General features: G+C 40.8%; 1 protein-coding gene across 2 annotated transcripts in view; it reads right to left on the bottom strand.

The window, feature by feature from the left end:
- LOC126284927 (nuclear receptor corepressor 1-like) overlaps positions 1-23,011 on the bottom strand; it is a 355,946-nt gene extending 332,935 nt beyond the window's left edge. The window contains exon 1 of one of the 2 annotated variants that reach the window (XM_049984190.1): positions 22,007-23,011. In XM_049984190.1, coding sequence (XP_049840147.1) covers positions 22,007-22,047 — 41 coding nt within the window. In that variant the 5' untranslated portion in view covers positions 22,048-23,011. The remainder of the gene's footprint in view (positions 1-22,006) is intronic. The other variant, XM_049984191.1, reaches the window with a different exon arrangement.
- Positions 23,012-25,495: the final 2,484 nt, after the last annotated feature.

Raw genomic sequence — 25,495 nt, 5'->3', positions numbered from 1 at the left:
TTCGTTGAGGTACGGGGGCGAATATGACTATTCACGACCAGAAATTTCTACATCTATACTCCGCAAACCATTGTACATCGCATGGCAGAGGGTAGGTGCTATAGTACAAGTTAATAGGGTTTCTTTCCGTTCCATTCACGCAGAGTGTGTGTGTGTGTGTGTGTGTGTGTGTGTGTGTGTGTGTGTGCTGTAATTGATCAATCTTGTCCTCACCATTTCGCTGTGAGCAGTACATTGGGGGTTGGACTATATTCCTGGAGTCATCAATTAAACCAGTTGTTGAAACTTTGTAAGTAGGCTTTCTCGGGATAGTTTACATCTATCTTCAAGAATCCGCCAGTTCAGTTTCTACAGGATCTCTGTGACACTCTCCACAGTCAAACCTGTGACCATTGGTGCTGCCCTTCTCTATATATGTTACTTTATGACACAAGCAAATCGAAACATTTTCCAGTGTAATCCGTCCCAAATCTGTAACAAGTACGTCGAGGTTATACTACTTTCCCATTGCTTAGTGACTGAAATCTGCGTCTTCCAATTAATACAGCAGCAATCGCTTGAAAATCAATGTCGATCCGGATTTAACATCAATTTGTCGATAAATTAACCGCACCCGTCTGCCAGCAGATGCTGTGAAGCAAACAGCGTGTTGTGAGCCGAAGTTTGATTATAGAGAATGAATACAATTCCTAGTGCGGTAATGGCTGTGTTCACTTACTATTCGTTCGACATGCTGAAGTAAAATCTGAATTGCAGCGATTTGTCTACAGCGGAAAGATGAATATGCTATTCTCACATGAATTTACGACATAGAGTCAAATCTGTATACAAATAAAACAGAAGTCATGCAATATTTTGTTTCCTAACCGCTTTATAAGTACGATTTCCATCTCTGAAAGAAGTCAATCGCAGAAGCCAATCCCTGTACCGGCAAAATAAGAAGGTTGTACTGTTTTTTATTCCAGCAGAGAGAACTATCATTCATCGGTAAAGTGTTCAGTGTTCCACAGTAAATCTTTGCGTGACGACTGCATTAACGCGGAATTGCTATTTTAGTTGTTAGCCAAAAGGTTTCCCCATATGGGCCACTAGTAATGCCGGATGTGTAGCTCAACATACATTTTTAATTAAATGATCACACTCACTTGAATGAAACTATTTTTGACCAATTAAATTACAATTAAACTTATTTTTTTCGAATGACACTTAACTAATAACTAAATCTGTTTCTAGTACATGTCAATCGGGATATAGAAATGCATTTTGTTACCTTCAATTTCTGAGGGTGTTAAGTCAAGAGTGTTCTATTCTGAGACGTTCGGCAGTATCTCATTAATGGGTTTCAATAACAGCTCTCCCTGAACATACTGGAACACCAACGAAGAAAAAATAATTTCACTGAACATGCGCATCTGTTAAATCATTCTTTAAAAATAACGTCACTGTTCAGACAATGGCACTATTCAGACAATGACAGCCGCAGAGTCTTGATTGCGACGACCCTTTAGCGATTTCAAACTGTGATTTGGGCGATTAGATTTAAAATTTGAAAATTCGCTTTATTTTATGGCCATGGTCTCTAGCTAGTATGACGAATTCACACAAGAAAGAATTTCTCTCAAACGTTAATGCATATTCCAACGACAAATAACAGCCATTATTGAAGAAACCGCGCTTCATTTTCGGAGAATAAACGAAGGGGACACTTTGTGCAGCATTAGGACAGGATCGGCATATGTCTTAACCCCTTCCTGTCGTATATGACACAAGGAACTGAAGGCTTATTTTCATTCAGAAACAATGTAACGCCAAAGATACAGGTGCCAATATTTTATTCGCCATCTGCAAGGTGTCATTACCTACTCTTTGTAGTCAACTACTACAGAAATATTATATGGATAAAAATACTGTAATTTTATAGTACTGGGACTGAACAAGAGAATTTGCGCGTGATAATTAAAAGTGATTACCGTAAAAGCTGACGAAACGCGGATGCACCAATTGAAGCTGGATACAAAGCGATAATCATACAAATCACATTACTAATCCTGCAGAAGTAGAGAGAGAAAGGCAGTTTTAACTTTGCCAAAGGTAAATCGCTGCAATCACACTTGAAGTATCTTCCAGATGATATGGTGGTGTCTTCCTTCATAAGCTTTCCGAAATAATGCAGTTGCGGTCAAAGGATGATCTGCATGCGGTCCTAATCTGGCATGGCAGTGTGTCTGTTCACACGACATAAAATACTGAGTATTGTTTCCAAAATCTTCAGTCTTCACTTTACGGACCAGATCACGAACGACACTTATTTTTCAAAAAAGGTATTGCAAAAGTGTGAATCGTTTGAGTGCGCAAAAAGGGACTAGTCTAGGTCTATGAAACACTACTTAATCACCTAACAGGAGATCAAATTGTGGCATGAGAAGGCAGAGTTTGGAATCAATCTTTACGAGGCATTAACTGTGAAGATACCATGGATACATTTTTGAAACTGACGTCTTATTCCTCTTGCGAATTGCCAGTATTGTTCATCATCTTGATTCTGGTCTACTAAGTCTGTATACAAACATAAAACATACCATAGCTCGCGAAGTGCGCAAAGCTGTTTTTTTGTATTCAACGAAGGCGGCCTCTGTCTTCCATTATAATTATCCTATATATCATTCATACATACATATCGTTGCGTGAAGAGTTAAGTCGAAACAAGGCCCCGGGAGTAGACAACATTCCATTAGAGCTACTCATAACCTTGGGAGAGCTAGCCATGACAAACTCTTCCATCAGGTGCAAGATGTATCAGACTGGAGAAATACCTTTAGACTTCAAGAAGAATATATTAATTCCAATCTCAAAGAAAGCAGGGGTACAAAGATATGAAAATTACTCAACTATCAGTCTAAAAAGTCACGGCTGAAAAATACTAACGCGAATTCTTTACAGTCGAATGGAAAAACTGGTAGATGCAGACCTCGGGGAGGATCAGTTTGGATTCCGTAGAAATATTGAAACACGTGAGGCAAAACTGACCCTATGACTTATCTTAGTAGCTAGATTACGAAAAGGCAAACCTACGTTTCTAGCATTTGTAGACTTAGAGAAAGCTTTTGACAATGTTGACTGGAATACTCTCTTTCAAATTCTGAAGGTGGCAGGGCTAAATTCAGGGAGCGAAAGGCTATTTGCAATTTGTACAGAAACCAGATGGCAGTTATAAGAGTTGAGGTGCATGAAGGGGAAGCAGTGGTTGGAAAGGGTGTGTGACAGGGTTGTAGGCCTTCCCCGATGTTATTAAATCTGTATTTTCAGCAAGCACTAAAGGAAACAAAAGAAAAATTCGGAGTAGGTATTACAATCCATGGAGAAGAGATAAAAGGTTCGCCGATGACACTGTAATTCTGTCAGAGACAGCAAAGGGCCTGGAAGAGCAGTTAAATAAAATGGACAATGTCTTGGTTGGTTGGTTGGTTTGGTGTAGGAGACCAGACAGCGAGGTCATCGGTCTCATCGGATTAGGGAAGGACGGGGAAGGAAGTCGGCCGTGCCCTTTGAAAGGAACCATCCCGGCATTTGCCTGGAGCGATTTAGGGAAATCACGGAAAACCTAAATCAGGATGGCCGGACGCGGGATTGAACCGTCGTCCTCCCGAATGCGAGTCCAGTGTCTAACCACTACGCCACCTCGGTCGGTACAATGTCTTGAAAGGAGGATATAAAATGAATATCAACAAAAGCAAAACCAGGATAATGGAATGTAGTCGAATTAAATAATGTGATGCTGAGGGAATTAGGAAATGAGACACTAAAAGTAGGCTATATAGATGAGTTTTGCTGTTTGGGGAGCAAAATGACTGATGATAGTAGAAATAGAAAGGATATAAAATGTACACTGGCAATGACAAGAAAAGCGTTTCTGTAGAAGAGAAATTTGTTAACATCGAGTATAGATTTAAGTGTGAGGAAGTTTTTTCTGAAAGAATTTGTATGGAATGTAGCACTATAGAAGTGAAACGTGGATGATAAATAGTTTACACAAGTAGAGAACAGACGCTTTCGAAATGTGGTGCTACAGAAGAATACTGAAGATTAGATGGGTAGATCATGTTACTAATGAGGAGGTACTTAACAGTATTGTGGAGAAGAGGAATTTGTGGCACAACTTGCTTGGAGGAGGGTTCGGTTAGTAGGACATGTTCTGAGGCATCAAGGGATCACCAATTTAGTATGGAGGGCAGTGTGCAGGGTAACAATCGTAGAGAGAGACCAAGAGATGAATACACAAACAGATTTAGAAGGATTCGGTTGCAGTAGATACTTGGAGATGAAGAAGCTTGCACAGGATAGAGTAGCATGGAGGGCTGTATCGAACCAGTCTCTGGACTGAAGACAACAGCAACAACAATAAGAAATACGGTTTAGTCTTAAAATGAATTAGGTACACTCATCAACAAGCAAACTTCTCTGCAAAAATGAAGTTTCTTGATAATTTTAATCACACGTACACCTCCCCCCCCCCCCCCTCACCCTGTCAACAACATAATTCATTAGTAAAGCTCCATATATTCCATTTTTATTCCACGTGAACTAATTGCTCTTTTTAGGCTACTCAACCATACACTAATCCTGTCCATAATCGGTAGGAGGAGAAGACACTTTGCGGTGATACGTGAAGCTGGTGATTTGAAAACAAAAAAATTATAATTTTCAGATTCCCAGCGCATTACTGTTGTGACCAGATCTGCAGCACTAATTGTTTTACATGACTGGTATGAAAGCCCGTAGGGACAATGATCTGAAGTGGTACAGAATGCTTGGATTATGATATACCCGTATGAAAACTTGGAAGAACAAGTCATGTTTAACAGCGAACTATTATAATTAAGAACAAAATTGCGTAACAGCTGTAAGGTTTGGTAGAGGTGCAGAGACGTGGAAGTTGAATGAATGCTGGAGAGAGAGGATAAATTGAAACTGGAATGGATACTGGGTAATTCATTTATCACATGCAAACATTAAACATGACTAACTCCGTGGGCTGGCTGCGATATAAAGAACTCTACATGGAAAAACACTGAAGTGAAAACAAAGCTAAATCTACATGGGAGAACGGAACTACCCAATTATTACAAAAATAAGATCATGACAACTGAAAGCAAGCCACTTCAATGCAATCTGGTTTTCCCAGGCGGAGGCCAACAGCACGGCTTGATTTTTGAGGCAATCCCATGGTTACTAAACCGCAACCAAGAAGTTATTTGACACTGAAACCAAAGTGACTGTAAGAGGTGTCATTATCAAGAATGATTATTTCCATAGCTCATAGATGTAAGGGAAATATATTTCCAAGGACAACAATACTTGTCTGACTACTCATAACTGACGATAAGGTTCACAGAAAAAAATATGCAGTGTCACAGTGGATAGAGTGGGCACTCGCAGAAAAACAAAAGTAGTCGAGTATCGATGGTGATCTTACATGCACGTAACAGCTTGAGGAACATTTAGTAAGTGCCAGGAACACTACTTCAGCAGCAATCTTTCAGGTATTTGAAGTTTTTTGGAAAGTGTTTTCGAGTAAGGAGGCATTCGCTAACTTACAGTATCCGAAAATAATTATTGATATTAAAAGCAAGCTGTCTACGGGAAGAAAGTTCCGAAATGTGGACAGACTGAACTGTTCAGTACCAAATGGTACGCGTGTCACTGCCCAGACGCTGCACGAAGATCCTGGGGGAAGAGATGGTGAGAGACGATCTTAACATAGTACAGACAAATGCTTAAACAGTAAAGTGGAGAAGAAAAGTAAATGGCAATAACTAAAACGCAAAACCTGTACATGGCGTCCGGTAGTGATGCAGCTTATTAGTTTCTTAGCCGACCTTCCAACTTAAAAAGATAAATAAAAAAATTCACAGAATTTGTCACGATTGTTCAGCACAGAATAGCACAAGGTGAAGGTGACTGGAGAAAACGCATTAAACAACAACAACAACAACAAAAAACAAACGATAAGAGTTTTAAAATCAGTAAAGGATTTAAATGGAAAGTCGCAGTGAAAGGCTAAGGAAAACAGCAGCGCAAGAAAAGAAAGTTGTAGAGTAAGTCTCACTTGCCCTGGCATTACGGAAAAATGACTTGAGTCATCAATAAGGAACAATAATCCGCATTGTGAAGAAGTAGAAATATGATACGAAACAGAACTGAATACAGTACTACTGTAATATAGTTCTTCGAGAAAAAGCTGAAATAAAACGAAACTGAATCAGTCTTTTCAGCCCTCAATAAGTAGTAATAATATGTGCAGTGCATTCCGATCTGTCTTTCCCTACAATTCCTACTTTCCGGTCCTTGCTCTATCACAGCAAATTAATTAAATCAATACCTCTTCAGACGACTATCACCAATCTGTTCCTCCACCTCTTACGATTTCATTTTCTTGCCGCCTCACCAACTGAGCCTTAATGTACTTCCGAAACAAACCATTTCAAGTGCTTCCATTTCCACCTGTGACACACACTTGTTTCACAACTCCACTCCATACTTCATTAACGTAAGATCAATATTTCATTCCACAACATTTATACGGAAAGCGTGCATTGCGAGCGTGAGTCTGGCTCCCTTCCGCCATCTTGTATAACTTTGCTTCCTAAAGCTGCTCCCACTGCCTTCTTCCTGGGTTCCATATTTAGCGTATCTTTCTTCTCAGTTTTGTAACGCTTCATATTAGTGTCTTTCTTTACGCTTAAATCGACAATTGTGTCAGGCATCATGAATACCGAGTAACATTCCTTCAAAGTCGAATTTTGCTCCACGTAGAAGAAAAAAAGTCACCTTACTGGCTTTGAGGGTTACGTCGTTTCTCAAAGGTAATACGGGATTTTTGTAAGGCATTTTTATACAGGTTTGCAATTATTAAATTTGCAAATTATTTGTGTAATCTTCAGCTGCATTTTTTGCTACCTTTCAAACATTCCATAGTATATGTACTTCCCCCTCTTCTTAAGTATAATTCTTTTGGGTTATAGAGGGCGCCAGTTGGTAAAATGATGAACATTTTGATCGAAACAATCGTTCATCGTCTCACGATGGGGCACAATATAAAAACCTTTTAAGAACTGTATGTAAATTAGCTCCGGCTGCAAGTCTGCGATCAGTCCTTAGTGCGTATACATCCAAAGGTACCTAAAACGTAGTCGGGCAAATGTTATAATCATACAAGATTCTCGAGTATATTTCACCGAAAGCTAGGTAACGGTAACGGATGTCAGTTATGAACAAGCATCCCACTCACTCGCTAGTATTAATATAACATAATTATAAGCCAATTTATTCATTAAATTATCACTGTGATACAAGCTTTCTTTGTGAATACAAGGTAATTGTTTTGCGGAAAATAAACAACTTCTGTTACCAGTCATTTCATAAAGACATTTTTATTGTTCCAAGTAAGATGCGTTTCTAGAATTTTGTATTTCATGCCCACCTTTATATGTTTTGTCGGCAATGTGGGCATTATTTCCTAGCATGACGTTGCATGCTCCACACAAAAATTACTTCTAAATAAAGTCGTACACCCGTAAGCGCAATTATTTACAGTTTATATGTGATCTAGTGTCTAGCTAAAAACCTTGCTTCCTTCTACAGTTGTTAAAAGAAGGGGATCTGCTATCTAGCGAACATTGGCTGATTGTAATTCTGTCCATTCTAGAACAGCTTCTACGCTAACGGTCTTCGTGATCTGAGGGGAATTTGAACCTTGCTCCTTCCGTAATCGAGTCAAGCATTCGACCTACGGCCTAATTACATAGATAAATTAAGCTAACGACAGTGCAATAATGGACACTTTCTATATATTGATATCAACGGACATTTTTAACTGCGTATCATGTTTCTGAGAAGTTTTAGATGAAAAATATCGTTACAGAAACCATGCCTTATCCACTGAACGGCAGCTCATGTCCTTTGCTAGGTACCATAAAACGCCTACATAAGCCATCAGATGGATATTATATTCCACTTGTAGATATTGACCTAATGACTTTAAGGGATTTCCGTTTCTTCGCTGATGTAAAGTGTAATTTCGTTACAACTGTTTAGTGGAGATGTTTATCTGCAGTGTCTTACGCTTGTTTCTTGTATTTAGCACATGCTGTCGTGTAAAAACTAAAGAAGATATACGGAATTAAGCCTATGATGTGTCTAGAAAGGAAAGCTTGCAACCAGCCTGTATTAACAGTTTGTCGCACTGCAGTACGACATGTACTGCATAAACTATTCAAAAGAGTACTCAGTGACTAAAGGAGAGTTGTATGTAAGAAATTACTAAAGAAGCAGAGAAACAAATATGGGTTCCAGGTAACAAACTAGAGCTGAGTGGAAGGTGTAATTATGATTAGTGAAAATTAAATGGATGTGGCCAAAGCATTAAACAAATGTCGATATGTCGCTTATCGCAGGAAAAAATACATTTATTTTTACTTTAGTCAGTATTTAGAAACATGAATAATCTTTATAGAGTGGCAGACTTTCCATGATTGAACTCTTGTGCTCCACGAAATGTATCTGCGGCATTAATGAAGGTACTGAATATGGACAGAGTGATTGGCCATTTGTTGCAACAGATACGGAGAAAATGGAATAAGACAGGTTTAACCGTCCCGCCAATGAAGGGGTCATTACATACTGTTCATGGTAGGTCAAGGAGGGGGAACGATAGCAACAGTGACAATTTCTAAAGGGACCATTCTCTATAAGGCAATTTTAGAGATAAAGGGGATTCTTAACCCAGTACATGGGACCGAAATTTGAGCTCTGCTCCTTCCACAGACGAATACAGCACTCGCCCTAATTAGATAGATGAAGCAAAAGTTTGAAGGAAGACATGCTATAGCTCTGGTACCTTGTAATCTTTGAGTCCTCTAACTGTACCACACACACAGCCCTGCTTGCAAAAGAGTCCTATGGAACTGGAGAACCTGCCCTAGCCACATTCGATTCTTACCGGACAGACATCACGAAATAATCAGTACAAGAAGAAGTGTTCCATGCGAAGAGAAATTGGAACACAATGATCTGTAATAGGCATTCTGCTGTTTTTAATTACTGTTATTAAGTTCAATTGGTCACACTATATTTTACAGACGACATAAAAATGTTCGTGAGCAGCAATAGTAACAGGCAGTCCGTAAAACAAGCAGATATTCAGTTCGACGAAGCCAAAGGGTGGTTTAATGCAAACAAGGTAACACCAATGTAAACAAAATACGGAGGACGAAACCTAGGTTCAGTGGCGCAGGAGCACTGGGAAATGTCGGAATTTGTTAAATTTCTCATTTCCAATAGCGACAGTAAATTAGCTTGTAAGGGGACAATGCACATGCGCGTGTGAAGCTTTCACGGGCTCTCCTTCTGAGGAAACTAAAAGGCATTGTAACAAGACAGCGCCTACTAAAGGATTACTATACCTCACTTCTGATTCGCATCAGCTACAGCCAGCTGTTATGAGGCCACTCTGCAGGATAAAAATAGCTCTGCGCACTATGGGACTTTTCTGAGGTCATCAGTCCCCTAGAACTTAGAACTACTTAAACCCAACTAACCTAAGGACGTCACACACATTCATGCCCGAGGCAGGATTCGAACCTGCTACCGTAGCGGTTCCAGACTGTAGCGCCTAGAACCGCTCGGCCACCTCGGCCAGCCGGCAAAGGATCATTCGTAGGTAAAGCAACTAGCAGTCCATAGTTTATTCGTAATATAATAGGGGAAAGCAATCAGTCTACAGATGAGATTGCTCATAAATAAATTATATGGCTCATCCTAAAATATGAACCGTCGCACAATATTGCTAAAGTGGATTGGTTTAACTTGTGGAAGAGTGCCACAGAAATGCCGATGAAACTGAACTGGGAGACACTTAAGACAGGCGCAAAGTATCCTGACAAACTGTGCTTTCTACGTTTCACGAAGCAGGTTTAGGTGACTATAGGAATCCACAACCCCTACGCATCGTTCTTGCACGTATTGTGTGACAAAAATATTCATTTTACTGCTGTATTGTAGTTCTTGCTGCCCTTGATTAATGTAGTCCAGATCCCGTCGATACAGTTCTATCCAGTCAAATAACGTAGCATTGGTAATAATAGTAATCAATACGCCACGTCGTGCGATCGGATACAACCAGCACCTCTAACAAAGAGCTTCAAAACAAAGATGGCTCACGGCAAAAGTAAAATTCAGAAGACGCAGATGAAAAGGGAGATATGCTGAAAGCTTGTGCTGGTACAGCAAGAGCGATCTTCGCGTTTTTCATGGCTTCCGCAGTGGCCGCCAGGGAACAACGGTCACTGCAACGTGATCACTGCTGCGCTGACACCGAAACATAAACGACGTGGCGCCGGGCCGGTGACGAGACTGCAGAACAAGGGCAAGGTTACCGAGCTACACGGCGCGAAACTGCTTTGCAGCTTAAGATTATTAATGTTACTTATAATCCCGTCTTGATTGCAAAAATGTTTATCCACATGACCGGTTTCGGTTTCTCTAGAACCATCTTCAGATCTGCAATTTCGGTTACAAGAGTAACCCGTCCACACAGCAACCTTCACATGATGCGTCACATGCTTATTAACACTGGTCAAAAATGTTATCGCCTTCTGTTGCAAAACAACCGCGATGGCGTACATCTGTTTCAAAACTAGAGTTATGGCTACGTGGCTGTGTCCACACACCTAACCTCAAGAAACATATCACACTTTACGTCCTGGGCGGTCCTACGAAATACTGGGGAATTCTGGTCCACTCCAATCGACGTAACTACTTTTTCAAAAATGCCACATTCACGGTCATCGGAATAATAAAAGGGAAATTAATCGGTCACTTGGTGTTAACTAGTGTAATTATTAGCAGCACTTAAGCCATGTGGCACAGACAATGGGAAAACTATCACACCTTTGAAATTTTCCTAGTCTAAAGGAGAGATTCAAGTGAAAATTTTTCTAACCAAAAAAGAGAGATTTTGCACTTACCTCCAATGGCCTCATGGTTTCGAGAAGAGAGTAAAGAAGAAGGAAATTGGATTAAGGTTGAATGTCCGGCGACGAGGTCATTAGAAACAGAGCACAATCTCGGTCTGTAGAAGATCAGCCTTCTCACAGGAAACATACAGCATTTCGCTTAAACAGGGTTGGCTGGACGGGAATCTGAACTGGGGTATTCCCGAAAGCGAGTCCAGTGTCTTACAACTGAGCTGTCTTCCACGGTAGTATACGGAAGAGCAGTTTAAGGACTAGAGCGATATTGTAAACGTAAATGCGGCGCCCTATACATGACCACTTCGCTTCTGTGTGAAGACAGGCATTGCGAAATAAAACTATACGTCAGAACCTAGCATAATCAGTAGATAGCCATTAATCTGAGAATGAAATGTTGTGTGGCTAGGGCCTCCCGTCGGGTAGACCGGTTGACTAGTGCAAGTCTTTTTAGTTGACGCCGCTTCGGCGACTTGCATATCGATGTAGATGTGATGAAGACTACATAACACCGGTCCATGAGCGGGGAAAATCCTACAACCAACCGGGAATCGAACCCGGGCCCCTTTACATAGCATTCTGCCGCGCTGACCACTCAGCTAGCTCAGAATGACTTCGCTCGACGTAGAGACGAAGTACAAGTGGCGGTATTTACTGGAGCTTTAATAGTGTCAAATTACATTAATTCCAGCGCAGTGGAGGCTGCAAAAGATCAACATTTCTTGTGCAACAATTCTGCTTTTGAGTACTGAGGTATAGAGTAGTACATAGCGTGAAGTGTTGCAATCTAGCATTTGCTGCTATGTGATGGCGCAGAATTCCGGTTACTGCAGGACACTGTCACAGATGAACACAGAATTGCTAATACACGCTGTTAGTACTGCAGGAGAGAACGCAACGTGACCCCTCATACACTGAATATAACAGTATTGGGCTCGGATACGCGTCAATTACACTTCGTGAAGTCCGGAACCGCGGGACTGCTACGGTCGCAGATTCGAATCCTGCCTCGGGCATGGATGTGTGTGATGTCCTTAGGTTAGTTAGGTTTAAGTAGTTCTAAGTTCTAGGGGCCTGATGACCACAGATGTTAAGTCCCATAGTGCTCAGAGCCATTTGAACCATTTTCGAACACTTCGTGATTCAACAGCAGGCATATGTTGCTACCTATCTCTGAATCCACTGAAAGCTATTTTCCTGTCCTGTTATATTTTCCTTCTCCCTCCTCAAACGATTTCTTACGTACAAGTTCACAATTATGCTAAACTCTTCAAAGCCAGTTTCTGGGTACCGTAGTACAGCATGCATGCTGGTGAAACCTCTGTAATTCCACGTACTCTGAATGTTTGGTGCGTTTTACACATGCACCTACGTTATTTTCCTGCCATGGCGGTTATTTTTAGAGAACTTATTGTGACGTAATTCCTTTTGGCGGTGTTTCTATATGCTTAGAAGATGTCTTTAAATATCAAAACTTACATTTCATCAAACGGCATTAAACATGAGACAGTTACTAACAACAACCTGAAAGAGCAGGAAACAATTCAGCAACTTATCCTAGGGCATCCTTAAGCCAACCCAGACTTCAAAACTATTGCCAAGCAGAACACGCAGCTTAATGTTGAGTCCCAACTGCAGAGCAATTTTATATCGTCTGGACTCACTAATATTTTCACATTACGTACCAGAAAGAATTGTAGGATTAAATGATACTTCAACACTGAAACTTTCCATTAATTATCTGCAGCTAAATGATCAATATCCAACTGTAATAATTCTGTAATCTGAGACAACTAGTGCATCAACAAACTGCATGCAACGCTATATAGACTGAAAAAGGTTTTAGGAGCTACATTCCACAACCATACAACAATTATATGGCAATTTTCTCCACCAAATTTCATTTAATCTGTAACAGAACTACACAGAACAAAGTATGAGGCATTGTTAATTTCCTTTATAAACTTTTAAGGTTCAACTTCTACGTACTTTGTTCACAGAATTTTGTCAATGCACAAATTTAAAATATCCACTTAGCCAATTTATCTGTAACGACGTCAACACAACTTGCACATAGCTTTGTACTACAATATCACAGAAGTGATAACAGATAACCGTTGTATTTCGAAATTAAAATAGATATTCAGGAACTGCCCTACATTGTATTTAACAAACAAGACTGCGTGAACCGTCTGCTGCTATTTGACAGTGCAAAATTACGTGCACAAGCGAATAACGAGCTTTTAAATGTGGTGGGTTTATAATACAGACGAATATGACTTGGCTTGTGCACAAATAAACTAAATCGGCAAGTAGTTCGGGTGGAATAGTTTGCACAGATATTACCACTCTTCCTGTAGGACATCTGAAGTCTTGACTTTCTCCACAACAAAGAGGTAAGAAAACAACTACTTTAAGAAATGTGCAGTTACACGATAACTAAGCTATTCCGTCACTAAACTGCCTTTATCGCAGATGCGCTTTTAGAACTCGCAAACGGCCATAACAAAATTATAGTACTCACACATTCGACTATAACCTGCTTTTTCTTTTGAAATGTGGCTTCACAGCTCCCTAAGAGGCACAAACTTTACACAGTAATGTCTTCTACAAATGTAGGGGTACGCTCAACACTATCATGATTTCATATGCAATCAACGAGCCATCCATATCCAAGAAAGAAAAACACAACGTTCTGTTAAGCTGCGACCCTTAACCACTTAGCAGCTGACGATCGTCTTCTCTGATACTATGGGAAATACAGAAACCACAGAACATAATCGTAATGATATTCAAAGTTTTTGAAACAACAGTAACGACCGAAATTCGTAATGGAAAGCAAGAACGTAAGTATTTAAAGGGCGGAGCGGCATACTTTGGAGAAACTTAAGAGAGTCAATTATATCAGAAATTGCAAATAACGAATAGCCTGATGTGTGTTTTCAAAATTATCAAGGGGCAAATTTAGATGGAATATAACAATGAATCGTATCTACAATAGCAGAACTTTGAACAGAGATCGATTCAGTTCCAATTGGTACAACATAGACAATACGCAACAGGGGCAAATATGTAAGACAATGACTTGGTATTTACTGTGGATGGGCTCTATGTTGAATCCTCACGTCTCTGTGCCTTATATACATCGTTTCTATGGTGTCGGTATCTTATCCTCCATGGACGTTTGTAAAGTCAGTGAACATAATGCCAATGTTATCTCAACAGAAGTTTATGCCTCATTTTACCTAAAAACTACAATACGAATTCTCAGTTACAACGCAGATCAGCTGTCGTAACGATTTTCAACGATTCATCGAAGATGAGATAGACTTACTGGAAAGAAGATGCACGAAACAATGGCCACCCACTTTTGTGATGAAACACGTCATCTCTCTTAAGTTTTCTGTTTCACGTCTCTTCTGATTATAAAAATGTTCTATTGCGATATAAAGTCTCAGTGGGGGGAATTCCAAAACTTATTATGCAGTGGATGTGGAGGAAAAGGAAGGTGTAAAACGAAATCTAAGAATTTTTACTAATGCTAACGCTATGTCCACTGTAAAGTAGTGATTAATATGGAACAATAAAATCAAACGATTACTGGCGATTCAATACAAACGCCTGGCAAAACGTGTATTATGAGAGAAAAGATGACAGAGTTCAACGACCCGTCGACAATGAGGTCATTTGGGACGGGATACAACATTATATTACGAAAGGTTGGGGATGGAAATCGTCCACGCCCTTTTCAAAAGATCCAGCCCGGTATTTGCATGGTGCTGTTTAGGAAAATCACAGACAACCTAAATCACGATGGTCGAACACGAATTTTAACCGTTGTATATTACGATGATATAGAGTCTGAATACGCGATCTGAATATGAGTCCAAGAACATATTTGCGTACCAACAAGTTTATCTCAATATGAGCCAAAGGAGAAACAGACACACCTAAAAGCACACATACTACATTTATTTTCTTGTCGTGCATTATCTGCGAATAGGACAGTTACAAAACACTGTTTACCATACTTTGCACGGTGGATGCCGTGTATTAACACAGAGTCCACGTATTCCACATATTGAATTTCACCGCTGCTTACTGAAAGCCCACGTCCCCCATGCGTTCTCCCATATAGCCTGCGTACGAAAGCTATTGGAACTGCAACTAGCTCAATGTAAATTTCAAAGTGTGAAGAAAGACGCCCAATATGATCGTATGATGCCCTAGTATAAAATGGACTCCTACAAATGAGAAACAGATAATCATTAATAAATACTCATTAATCTCGGCGAAGCAGATCATGCGGATATTTTTCTGGGTTACATATACAGTACGCAGCAGGTAAAATATTCACTGCGGTATTCAGAGAAATGCGAGTGCTTTTCTAGTGTTAATATGTTTTGAAAAGAATAAAGAATATTACAGTTTTCCACAAATTTGTTGTAAAAGATACTAAACATGTATATAATGTAGCAATAGTGATGTAATGGCTGCGATTTGTTGCAACGGCTCCGCTTTTCGTTCGCCCTAGCTGTGTACAGCTCACAGTTATAAACATATAACGGGTTAATCAACGGGCACCCTGTCAACAGATGTTCCAACACACGCATATAAAAATATGAACCTATATGCACAATTCAAACTTATTGGTATAATGAATTTTCTCAAAACTCACGGTAGCGTATTGTCTTCAAAACTACCCCCTGCGCCGGCCATACTGCAAGTGGACTGTAAACAGACTTCAGTGTTTACAGACACAAAGAGTAACTGCACCAATCACAGTGTCAGTACGACGACATATGAAGATCGTGTGAAGAAGAGAAAAGTTGACAATGAGTTGGATATAGATGAAGTTCACTGCACATTCTTGTCTATACGTATCACAATCAGCATTTCTACTTTAATAGTATAGCATACAACAAACCGCTGGCTTCTCCGTAAGTGATTGCTTGTGATCACAAAATCTGCATAAGCCACCTCCATGGTCTTGGGTTCGATCCTGCCTTGGGAATAGAGTGACTACCGTTATTTGCTAGCTGCGAACTTAAAAGATATAATTATCTCAAATGGAATAAAAAATTCATCCAACCAACCAACATAGACGGATGGGTTGTGTGGCACAGGAGCAGATTACAAATTAATGACTATTCTGTAATTAAAGGAGTTATTTATCTCGTATGTGGTGTTTCAAATAAATATTAAACATTGTGACTGTGGCAGAAAGTGTTAACTTTGCCGTTCACGGACAGCTATCCACAATTAGTATGGGAATCTCACCTGCGAGTAGCACAAAAAAAGGTGTCTTTCTTTCCAGGTAACGTGGCATGACATAGGACTCCAATTCGGGTACACGGCGGTTCAGAACCCCGTCAGAGCACCCAGAACAAGGTTTGTTTAATGTTTTCTTCAATTGCTTACAGCAAACGCCATAATGTATCTTTTGAAAAGAAGGCCAACTTCCTTTCCCATATTTCGTCGTCGACTGGGCGTTAAACCCTATCTTCTTTCCCTTCTCGTGGTATATTATTGTATTTCACGTTTCAATGATGAGGCAAAACTGTTTAATCATATTCGGCACAACAGTAAAGTAATGCGAGAAAATTACGTAGAAATATGAGTCATATAGGCCTACGTATTTTTTTATTTACAAACAGTTAACCTGACAGTAACTTCCTCGTGAATAATCTCGTTAGTAAGGAAGTTGTCGAAAACGTAACGTCCTTAGAGACGGGATGACCGGTACTGGGAAGCAAAATCAGCTGTTTATTTATCAGAGGAACAATTGCGATATTTCCCTAACGTGATTTCGGGGGACCATTAAAAAATTTACACAAGATGGTCGGACGGGGATCTGAACCCTGGTCCTCAATGCCTTAACGGTTGATACAGAATGCAAGGTGGTATGATAAATATATGGTGTAATATGTTTTTTTTTTTCTTTTTTTATATTCACCATGTCTCTCGGTAGCTTTTCCCCAGCAGGGAGTTATTGAACATTGTATTAAGTGTGAACAAGATTCAAGTTTAAAGCACAACGCCTTTTTTTCTTACATTGCTCCGAGAGAATTTGCAGAAATCTTGTGGGACGACCACTGGCGCCACTCCGATAACGGAACTTGTGAAACTCCGCATTCGTTCGCAGCACACGTCTCACTTGCAAAAGGCGTTTCTCGTTCCTCGTAACTGACAACTTGCTACTGAAGGTAACAGAAATTTCATTTTAGTCGGGGGTCGTAGCATAGTCCTTTGATAACGGCCAAACAAACATATATAGCAGGTGAACAGCTCAAAAAGAAGGAACACGGCATTTTATCCACTAATAAGTCGATAATCGATTACTGCTGCTTACATTAACTTACATTAGTACAGACGATGACCCCCAACCCAATACATAAAAAAATATTGTAATTCAGTTTGATCTAACATATTAAGTGCAGTTACAAACTGGATTAGTGAATTCAGTTACGATACGACTTATATACTAAAGAATGTCTTAGAACATTCAGTGTATCCCTTCTGCAGAATGAAAGCGCATAAACAATATCGGCTATTAAATCACGCGTTGTTTTCTGTGGCATGAATTCTCGCTCTGTTGCAGAACTCTATCTTCTTCATTAAGCGTAGTAGTTTACAGTAGATTTACAGCTTTTTTCATTGCTCTACGGTCTACAATTAAAATATCGCGCACATTTTCCAGTATCTTTAGTTCTCTTCATTTTAACTATAATTCAGATCTAGTTTCATTTCCCAGAAAACTTCTCACGCAGTTTTCCGTAGTTCTCCCGAGTGAGAGTGTGATAGTAGCTTCACAAGTAAGTCATCGGCTCTCCTGGTCCCTCTAGTTCTTCAACACAGCAAATTTATTAGGGGAATTTACCAATTACTATTATATTGATGAAGATTGTTGTGCTACAGATACACACAATATTCATAAGTAAAGTCGTGACTGAAACGTTACGATTCTTTTGATTTCACATGGTTACCTTAATACGTGACTAGAAATTTTGAAAGATTAGAGGAATCTCAAACATAAACATATATGCTTTATGCATTGTCCTAGTACATTTAAATGTATAATCAACCTCGTAACATTATATATGGGCTCCACGTACAACACATGTATTTTATGTTATAAATCGAAAAACAGCGCTGACGATGCGTGTCTGAATAGAAAATGTCTGAGCGAATTTTCAATTAGCGTGTGCGGATAAGACCAGCGAGTAATTTTAGATGTTGGGCGCTAATTGAATTGTATTTATAATCAGGACTTCGGTTCGAATGTCGTGTTGCAACCAAGAACGCCACAAAAAAATGTCAATACGTCCGGGCGTGTTAGCATATCGAGGTCATTCCGTACGGTGAATTTCCACGTGAGAAAAACGAATGCATTAATATTCAGATAGTTATTACCTAGGCACAATACGGTAAGCTACACATGGAAAACTGCTACAGTAGCGATTGGTGCAGTTTCCCAAAGTTTCTGTTTGCCACTGAGGCCTTAAAAGGAAACGCAGACCGCGCCACGTCATCGATCAGTGTTCAATACCAGCTGTGACGCAAAAGACGAAGGGTGTGTCGGTTTTAAAATACGATCATAATTTCTTAGTTCAGGTCCTACGGTGTAATAAAAACGGTAATAATAATAAACAATCGCTAATCACTTATTTTTACGATAATAAACCGTGATAGTTACTATGCAGGATTTCTACAGAACCATGCAACTGTGACGCAGAGAAGGCTTAAAATCTTAAAAAAAATACATTGATTAGCTATTTACGGGATAAGGGCAAGTTTCACAAGTAGAAAACTGACTTCATATTATTGGTTAGGTTCCTCACACCAACTCTCTAGAAATCTTGTCTACAGAGACATTTACGACTGCAGCCCTCTACTCCGGAAAAAGTTACCGAAGAGGCATGACAAAGTGGAATTACCGCGAAATACTACAAGAAAGCAACGTACATATCCTTTAAGCGCTAACGCTCATTCTGGGTGTCAGGTGACAATGTTCTATGGTGCAGGAAAGAAGGATGGGGGACCAATCGCTACTGTAGATGTATTTTCTACATCTACCGTGGGCCGTCATTTGCCTTAACGGCTACATCATCATGATCGCGGTTTTAATGACCGCAGTCTACTGCAATAACTAACGGAACACGTCAGTTCTCTGCTGAGCATGTTGCCAATAACTCCCCTAGTACGCATCTCAAACACGTCACAGCGATGATGTGTGGCGTAGTTTTTACAATGACCCACACCTGGTATTGTGGGACTTCTGTTAAAAACTGGTGCGGAATCACTACCACCTTTAACATAATCCAACGTAACGACCAATGCAGAGATACGTACTGCATCAGTGCTGAAGCTAGCATATGCTAGCAGCACGACTACACTAAAATTAATTTACAAATCATCTTAGATGTACATTGGTAACACCTCTCGCCTGGTCCCTGTAATACTTTGATAAATCACGAGTGACGTAAAACAGCATTTCATATTCCCGTAACAGGCTTGAGTGTCACTAGATTCTAATACATGGGACTCAGTAACATACTAGCGTAAAACTTCTACAAAAAGACCTGCGAGAACATGTGCGCTAACTTGAGTATGAAGCCCACATGTTAAAAGTGCACGCACGGAGTGAGATCCAAATTCACTAAAAAACAAAAAAATATATATATCAGCTGGGCGCAGGCTTCCAACGCGCAGCTGACGAAAATGTTTCACGCGAGTGCGAAGCTGTTTGTTTTAGTTACTAAAACTATAGTTGTAAGAATATCTCCTCAAACACCATACCAACGGAATTGGAAGAAATTAAAACAGTCCGTTGTAGGCCAAGATCTACACGATATGCAGGGAACCAGAGCATAGCTTTAAGGAATATAACAAAAGATATCCGCAAATTAATACGAATACAAGCAATAATAAATCTGATAATTATAACACCAACCGACAAGCAGGAATTATTTATTCTCGAATGGCTCTGCTGTCAGCAGACTAGGAACACAGACGGCTCAATACAATTACAGCTCATCTGGAGCACGCAAAATAATCTGAAGGATGCATGGTAATAAATGTCCATCCGTACCCGTACTGCGGCATCAGGAATTCTTTTTGTGGTTACTGTATCTTCACGCTGCGACCAGTTTTATATGGCTAACACTGAGCATACAAGTCATGCGAAAATGTAGGAGGACGCAAGCAACGAAAACAAAGAACCATTATGCGAAGAGATATCCCATTCTTGGGATTAGAACTTTGCCTGTACTACATAGCATTGAATGTCAGGATGTGTTGTACTTTATGAAATTATGGGAAAGAGAAGATGGCAATCATCATGACACAACGCCGACTATATTCTGAGGTAAATCCGTCCACACTTTACCAGGTACTTATCACTTATCACTGCTGTTCCACTGAGTCTTGAAGAGGGTAGTTCTTCCGAGGAAGTGATTATGTCCTGGGGTTATGATCAGTAGGGGTGACTGCTGACTGTTGTTACAGTCGGTACAGGTTGTTGACCCCCCCGCCCCTCCCCCTCCCCCCCAAAAAAACACGCATCCTACTAAGAAGTTGTTCTTACGGCCGTATCTAAAAAGACGGATGCCATCCGCATCCTACAGACACTATGAATCGAGACACAAATGAATTAGAAATTAGCTGACAGTGGTAATTGATTTATATCAATAATGCAAGTAGAAAATTTGTGTCGGACTGGGACTATCTGTCTCTTAAGCAGGAGACTGGGGTTCGAATTCTCACCAGGTACAAATTGTCAGCTTGCCTCATTCATGTAAATCAATGTCCATTGGCAGCCAAAGTCTTTAATTCCTTTGTGCCTTGAATTATGCATAAATAATTAAATGAGTGTCACAGAAAAAAAACATAAGCAGTACGCCGAACGAGATGTACCAACTCACCGCCGGCGGTTGAAAAATTTACCTAATTTCGCAAACGTATACCAAACGACTAGAGGAAACTGTGTTCGGTGGCCGAAAATGAAAGAAAAAAAAATCATAATGAATTGGTTCCTTTCCTATCGCGAAAGTATTATCCTAACCGACAGCGTTGAGGAACAAATAAATTCGAGATTACTGGAACAGGAAACTGAGAAGGCGAGTATAGAAAGTTTGTTTCTAGTAATACAATCAATACGGTAATTACTGTACGGGAAAACGGCTGCCCACCAAGTTCAGAACATGAAAAGATGGAACAAAACAAAGCCCGTATTCTTGAGTCAAGTCAGATTTTAGGTATGTCCTTTGGTCTTCACCATCTTCTGTCTTGGCTCCATCAACAACAATGAAGACAAGATGCGAGTAGCCTACCTATGGGAGTAGGAACAGCGCAAAGACGAAAACTATAATTTGTTGACGCTTTCCAGAAACAATGCCTGACGCGCTAAGCTCCAATCTGAGTTCTTGGAATAGTACGAGCAGAATCACTTAAACACCAACTTGAAATCAATTAATCGTGTGTGTGTGTGTGTGTGTGTGTGTGCCGAATTAGCAGAAAGTAATCGATATTCGAAGCTTAAAAACGATGAACGACCAAATAGTCTGGATCAAGCATAAAGAGCTTGTAGGAGTAACTCGCAGTTTTCGGTTAGGCAGAACCCAACTGTGTCGATGGGATACTGAACGCGGCGCACTTTCGTATTCCTTACAAGTGCTCTGATAGGAAGCCGTAGCAAACGGCTGTTTCCACCAGAGTGACTCTCACGAAAAGATTTCTACAGAATGTTCCTGCCTCTGCATCCCAGTCGCTGGCTAGTTGAAAACTAGAAATCATGAGTCATTTGAAGGCCTCCAGTCGGAAATAAACTGAAGCACGCGGTCCTTAAAGGGTCAACTGAGATCTCTGGTCTCTGTTTAAAGCAGCGAAAATAGATGTATGGCTAAGCAAAACACACTCACTCACTTAAATATCACACAATACAACAATACTGAGGCAACAATTACTGGTGATTGACTTACAGTAAGCTCGGCTCCCACCGCTCCGACACACGTATGTCCATACCCTTGGGCCACACGAATCGACTTCCACTGTACGTCCACTTACTAACAAGATTTCACAACGAGAATTCTGGTACTCTTTCGCTACTGCCATACGCTATGGAGATAACGCACCACAATTAAGCACAAACAACTAGGAGGGTACATGATGGGGACACTGGAAGATTGAGTGTGGCGATAAATTTGTTGATGTTATATCACTGGCTGTTTATTTACTGCAGAAGATCTTTTCACTTTTTCACTGTATAAGAGGGAAAGCTATTTTTCCGCCGAGTAACTATTTTTGGAAGAGGGACACACAGCCACCACTACCGAATAAAAAATGCCATTGCGTTCCCGGAAGCACTAAGGTGACATATCGAAACGCGCACACGCGTCGCGAAAGGACAGCGATCTTCGGAGACGCACCCTGGCAAGAGCATTTCCACGAGCGTTCTTCAGCTGTCGGCCATCTGCTAGTGCGGGCGGCTGGGAATATCGGTGACGCGCTGGCGCCGTCAACGTCTGCGTCGATGCCGTCTCCACAGCTCGGGGCGTAGTCAGGCCGCGGTGTCAGCTGCAGTTGCAGCTGTGGAACGTACGTACACTGAGACGTCGCACCCGACCGGAGATGGAGATGCACGGACGCGGCTGCGGTTGCTGCAGCTGCGGAGGTTCAACCAGGTCGTCCCGTGACGCAACTGCCACGACTGTGCGGACACGACGATACACAGATACACACACACGACGCACACACAGTGGATTCGTTTGGCGTCTTAACGCAGGGCGCGCGAACACCGGGCTCAGGCCGAGCCCGCGGCACGGGAAAATGAATTGCTGGTCGCTGTACTACGGGCCCGCTGCGCGCATCGCGGCCCGCTTGCACGTGCTTCTGGTTCGAGGAACAACACGGAGCGGTGCGGCAACGCTGCGCGCGCCTCGGCGCAGCGGCGGCGGCAGCGGCAACGCCGCACACCGCGAGCGAATGGCCTTGGGGGGAGGGGAAAGGGGCTAAGCCCGCTCGGGGAGGGGGGCGGTGGGGGGGAGGAGGGTGGCTGACTCGCTGGCAAGATGGCCGACCAGGGCACTCCGCGGCTGCGGGCGGTCGCGGCGGGTTGTATGCGTTGCTGTATCGTTGATTACATCCTGGCTCACAGCTGAAACACGCACCATGACCAGCAAAAATTTACCCCTTCGCCCACAGTGCCCTTCAACTTTAACAGTTGCAGTCATTGTAAACGGGAAATATATCGTAAAGAACAGCGTTAATTACTGCTGTAACAACAAAATATGCTGCTAAATATTATTCTCAGTGCGTTTCGAAGACTTGGCTCCATCTTTGTGTCACTAGATTGTCAGATGGAGTTCAGTTTCCGATATGCACATGAACTAATCAATATGTTGTGATGACTGGTTGACTTTTATTCGTTCTTTTGACAGTTTGAACACAAAAAGGAAGCAGCCCGCTCGCACATTGTTACGCATAAAAAAGTAATTATAATTAGATTTCTTAATGAGCGGTGTGGTCTTTTTTTGCGGAACCTAACCACTTATAATCCAAGCACAACGCCGAAAATCGGAAAGAACAACCGATGTGCTTCTAAGTGGCACTAATATCGAACCTAAGCTACTTTAGCACTGGTTGATAACCTTTCTTTCAGATCGCTTCCACAACAAGGAATTGGTACTTGATGGTGCAAGTGAATAAGTGTTTAAAAATTTATGAAATAAAATAGATATCGTGTATAAATGTGTTTCACTGAGACGCCATGATTGCATGTCAGTTTCGTTAATCAATTATTCAGGCAGATTCATTGCCCTCTGTTGGTCCAAATTCCGGTAAAACCCAGTGGTTATCAAAGAAATTAGGACTTCCGCATCAGTAGCTAACGACGCTTATCGTTCACTAAGGGATGCGATGTCTTTTGTTACTGACAGGACGTCAAATCCATATGCGTGATCTTCGCGTAGAACACTACTACAATGATAAGAGATCACGTTGCAGGTGTGTTCATGAAACACATCGTGTAACAAAGTGACTGTAAAAAAAGAATAATACATTCTAACTTCAGGATAGTATTTGTAATATTTCTAAAAGATAACAAGGCAAATTAACTTCACTACACAGATTTCCACATTTAGGATGATTTTTGAAATGAAAATTTCTGTTCCTGTGGGGTTCCTTCCTATAAAGAGCCATAGTAGTAGGTTCATTCTCTTTGGCTATATTGAGTTTTCACATAGGCTTGTTAAGGTGTTTATTAAATGGAGGTAGCACCATGTTCTCAATACGCTCGACGGTTTTTCTCTGTTAACTTTATCAGAGGCTTTTTCCAAATCAACAAATGCTAAGCGGATCTCTCGAACGTTGAACCTGCGACTAAGATTAAAATATCCGGTACTTCCTTTGTACTGGTACTACGACCAGTCACGCTGTCACTGCTTTTTCGACGAACACGTTTATTCTTCCATTAACCACCTTTCGAGTCACAGCAGGCTCATCCTAAGATGGTGCGTTTTTTATGTTTCATACCAGGCGCAACTATTCGCAGTGATTGGAGCGCTTGTAAAATAGTTGGAATGCATGTGCTTCTGCAAATCAAGTGCATCTGAGCGCTGTTTTCCTTAGTATGCATGCAACTGCGTACTTTACATCAGAGGTTAGTACCTTTCATTGTCTCATAATAATCAAAACGCAATGGCTCACTTGCCTACGTGGTAACCTAACTTTCCTGCCCACAAAATAAAAATAATCGCGAACTCTTTTTCTGTAGCTGTTGTTCCCCTCTCGAGCAAGCTACCCCTGCATTGTGTGCACAATTCTATATCCCCTTGAAGCACTTCCAGCCTCATAACGTTCCCCCAAAAATTAACGTATATAGTTAATTTCCTTCTGGCAAAGCAAACCAGATACTCCCATTTTCTGACAGTTTTTTCTTCTCTTTTCATTCCTCGTTGCGCCAATTTTCTCTCTCCTAGCTTCATCACTTGTTTTTTTATCACGTTCGTCTGCTGTTCCCTCTTCCACCCCTCACGTTCATTGTCGGTAGCGCTCATTCCTACTGTTATTTACCAAACAATTTGTCTTTGTCGTTGTTCATATCATAAACGAAGATAAATTACTTTTTTCTGCACTGTTTGCGTCACAGCAATTTCTAAAGCTTGGGTTCTATATTATATGTAACGTATGGAAAATATGTAGAATGCCTGCTTAGATGTGTGAGTGGGTCTGATGGCTGCAATATTTCGAGGTTAGGTAAATAAAGGATCGTCTTAGAGTTCCATACTTACAACTTCAAGAATTATGTAGCGCGTAATTGACGAAATAATACCACAATCCTTTGTTGATGAGCATAAAAAGGTAGAACTTATGCGGTGGTAATTAAATTCCAGTTACAGACTTTGAGGACAGGATTCTTACCCCAAGACAAGAAAAAATGTCTAGTAAAAATGGTCTCTAAATAGCTTGTG

This window comes from Schistocerca gregaria, chromosome 8 (genome assembly GCF_023897955.1).
Source record: "Schistocerca gregaria isolate iqSchGreg1 chromosome 8, iqSchGreg1.2, whole genome shotgun sequence".
Lineage (NCBI taxonomy): Eukaryota > Metazoa > Arthropoda > Insecta > Orthoptera > Acrididae > Schistocerca > Schistocerca gregaria.
This window is presented reverse-complemented; position numbering and strand designations above follow the sequence as displayed.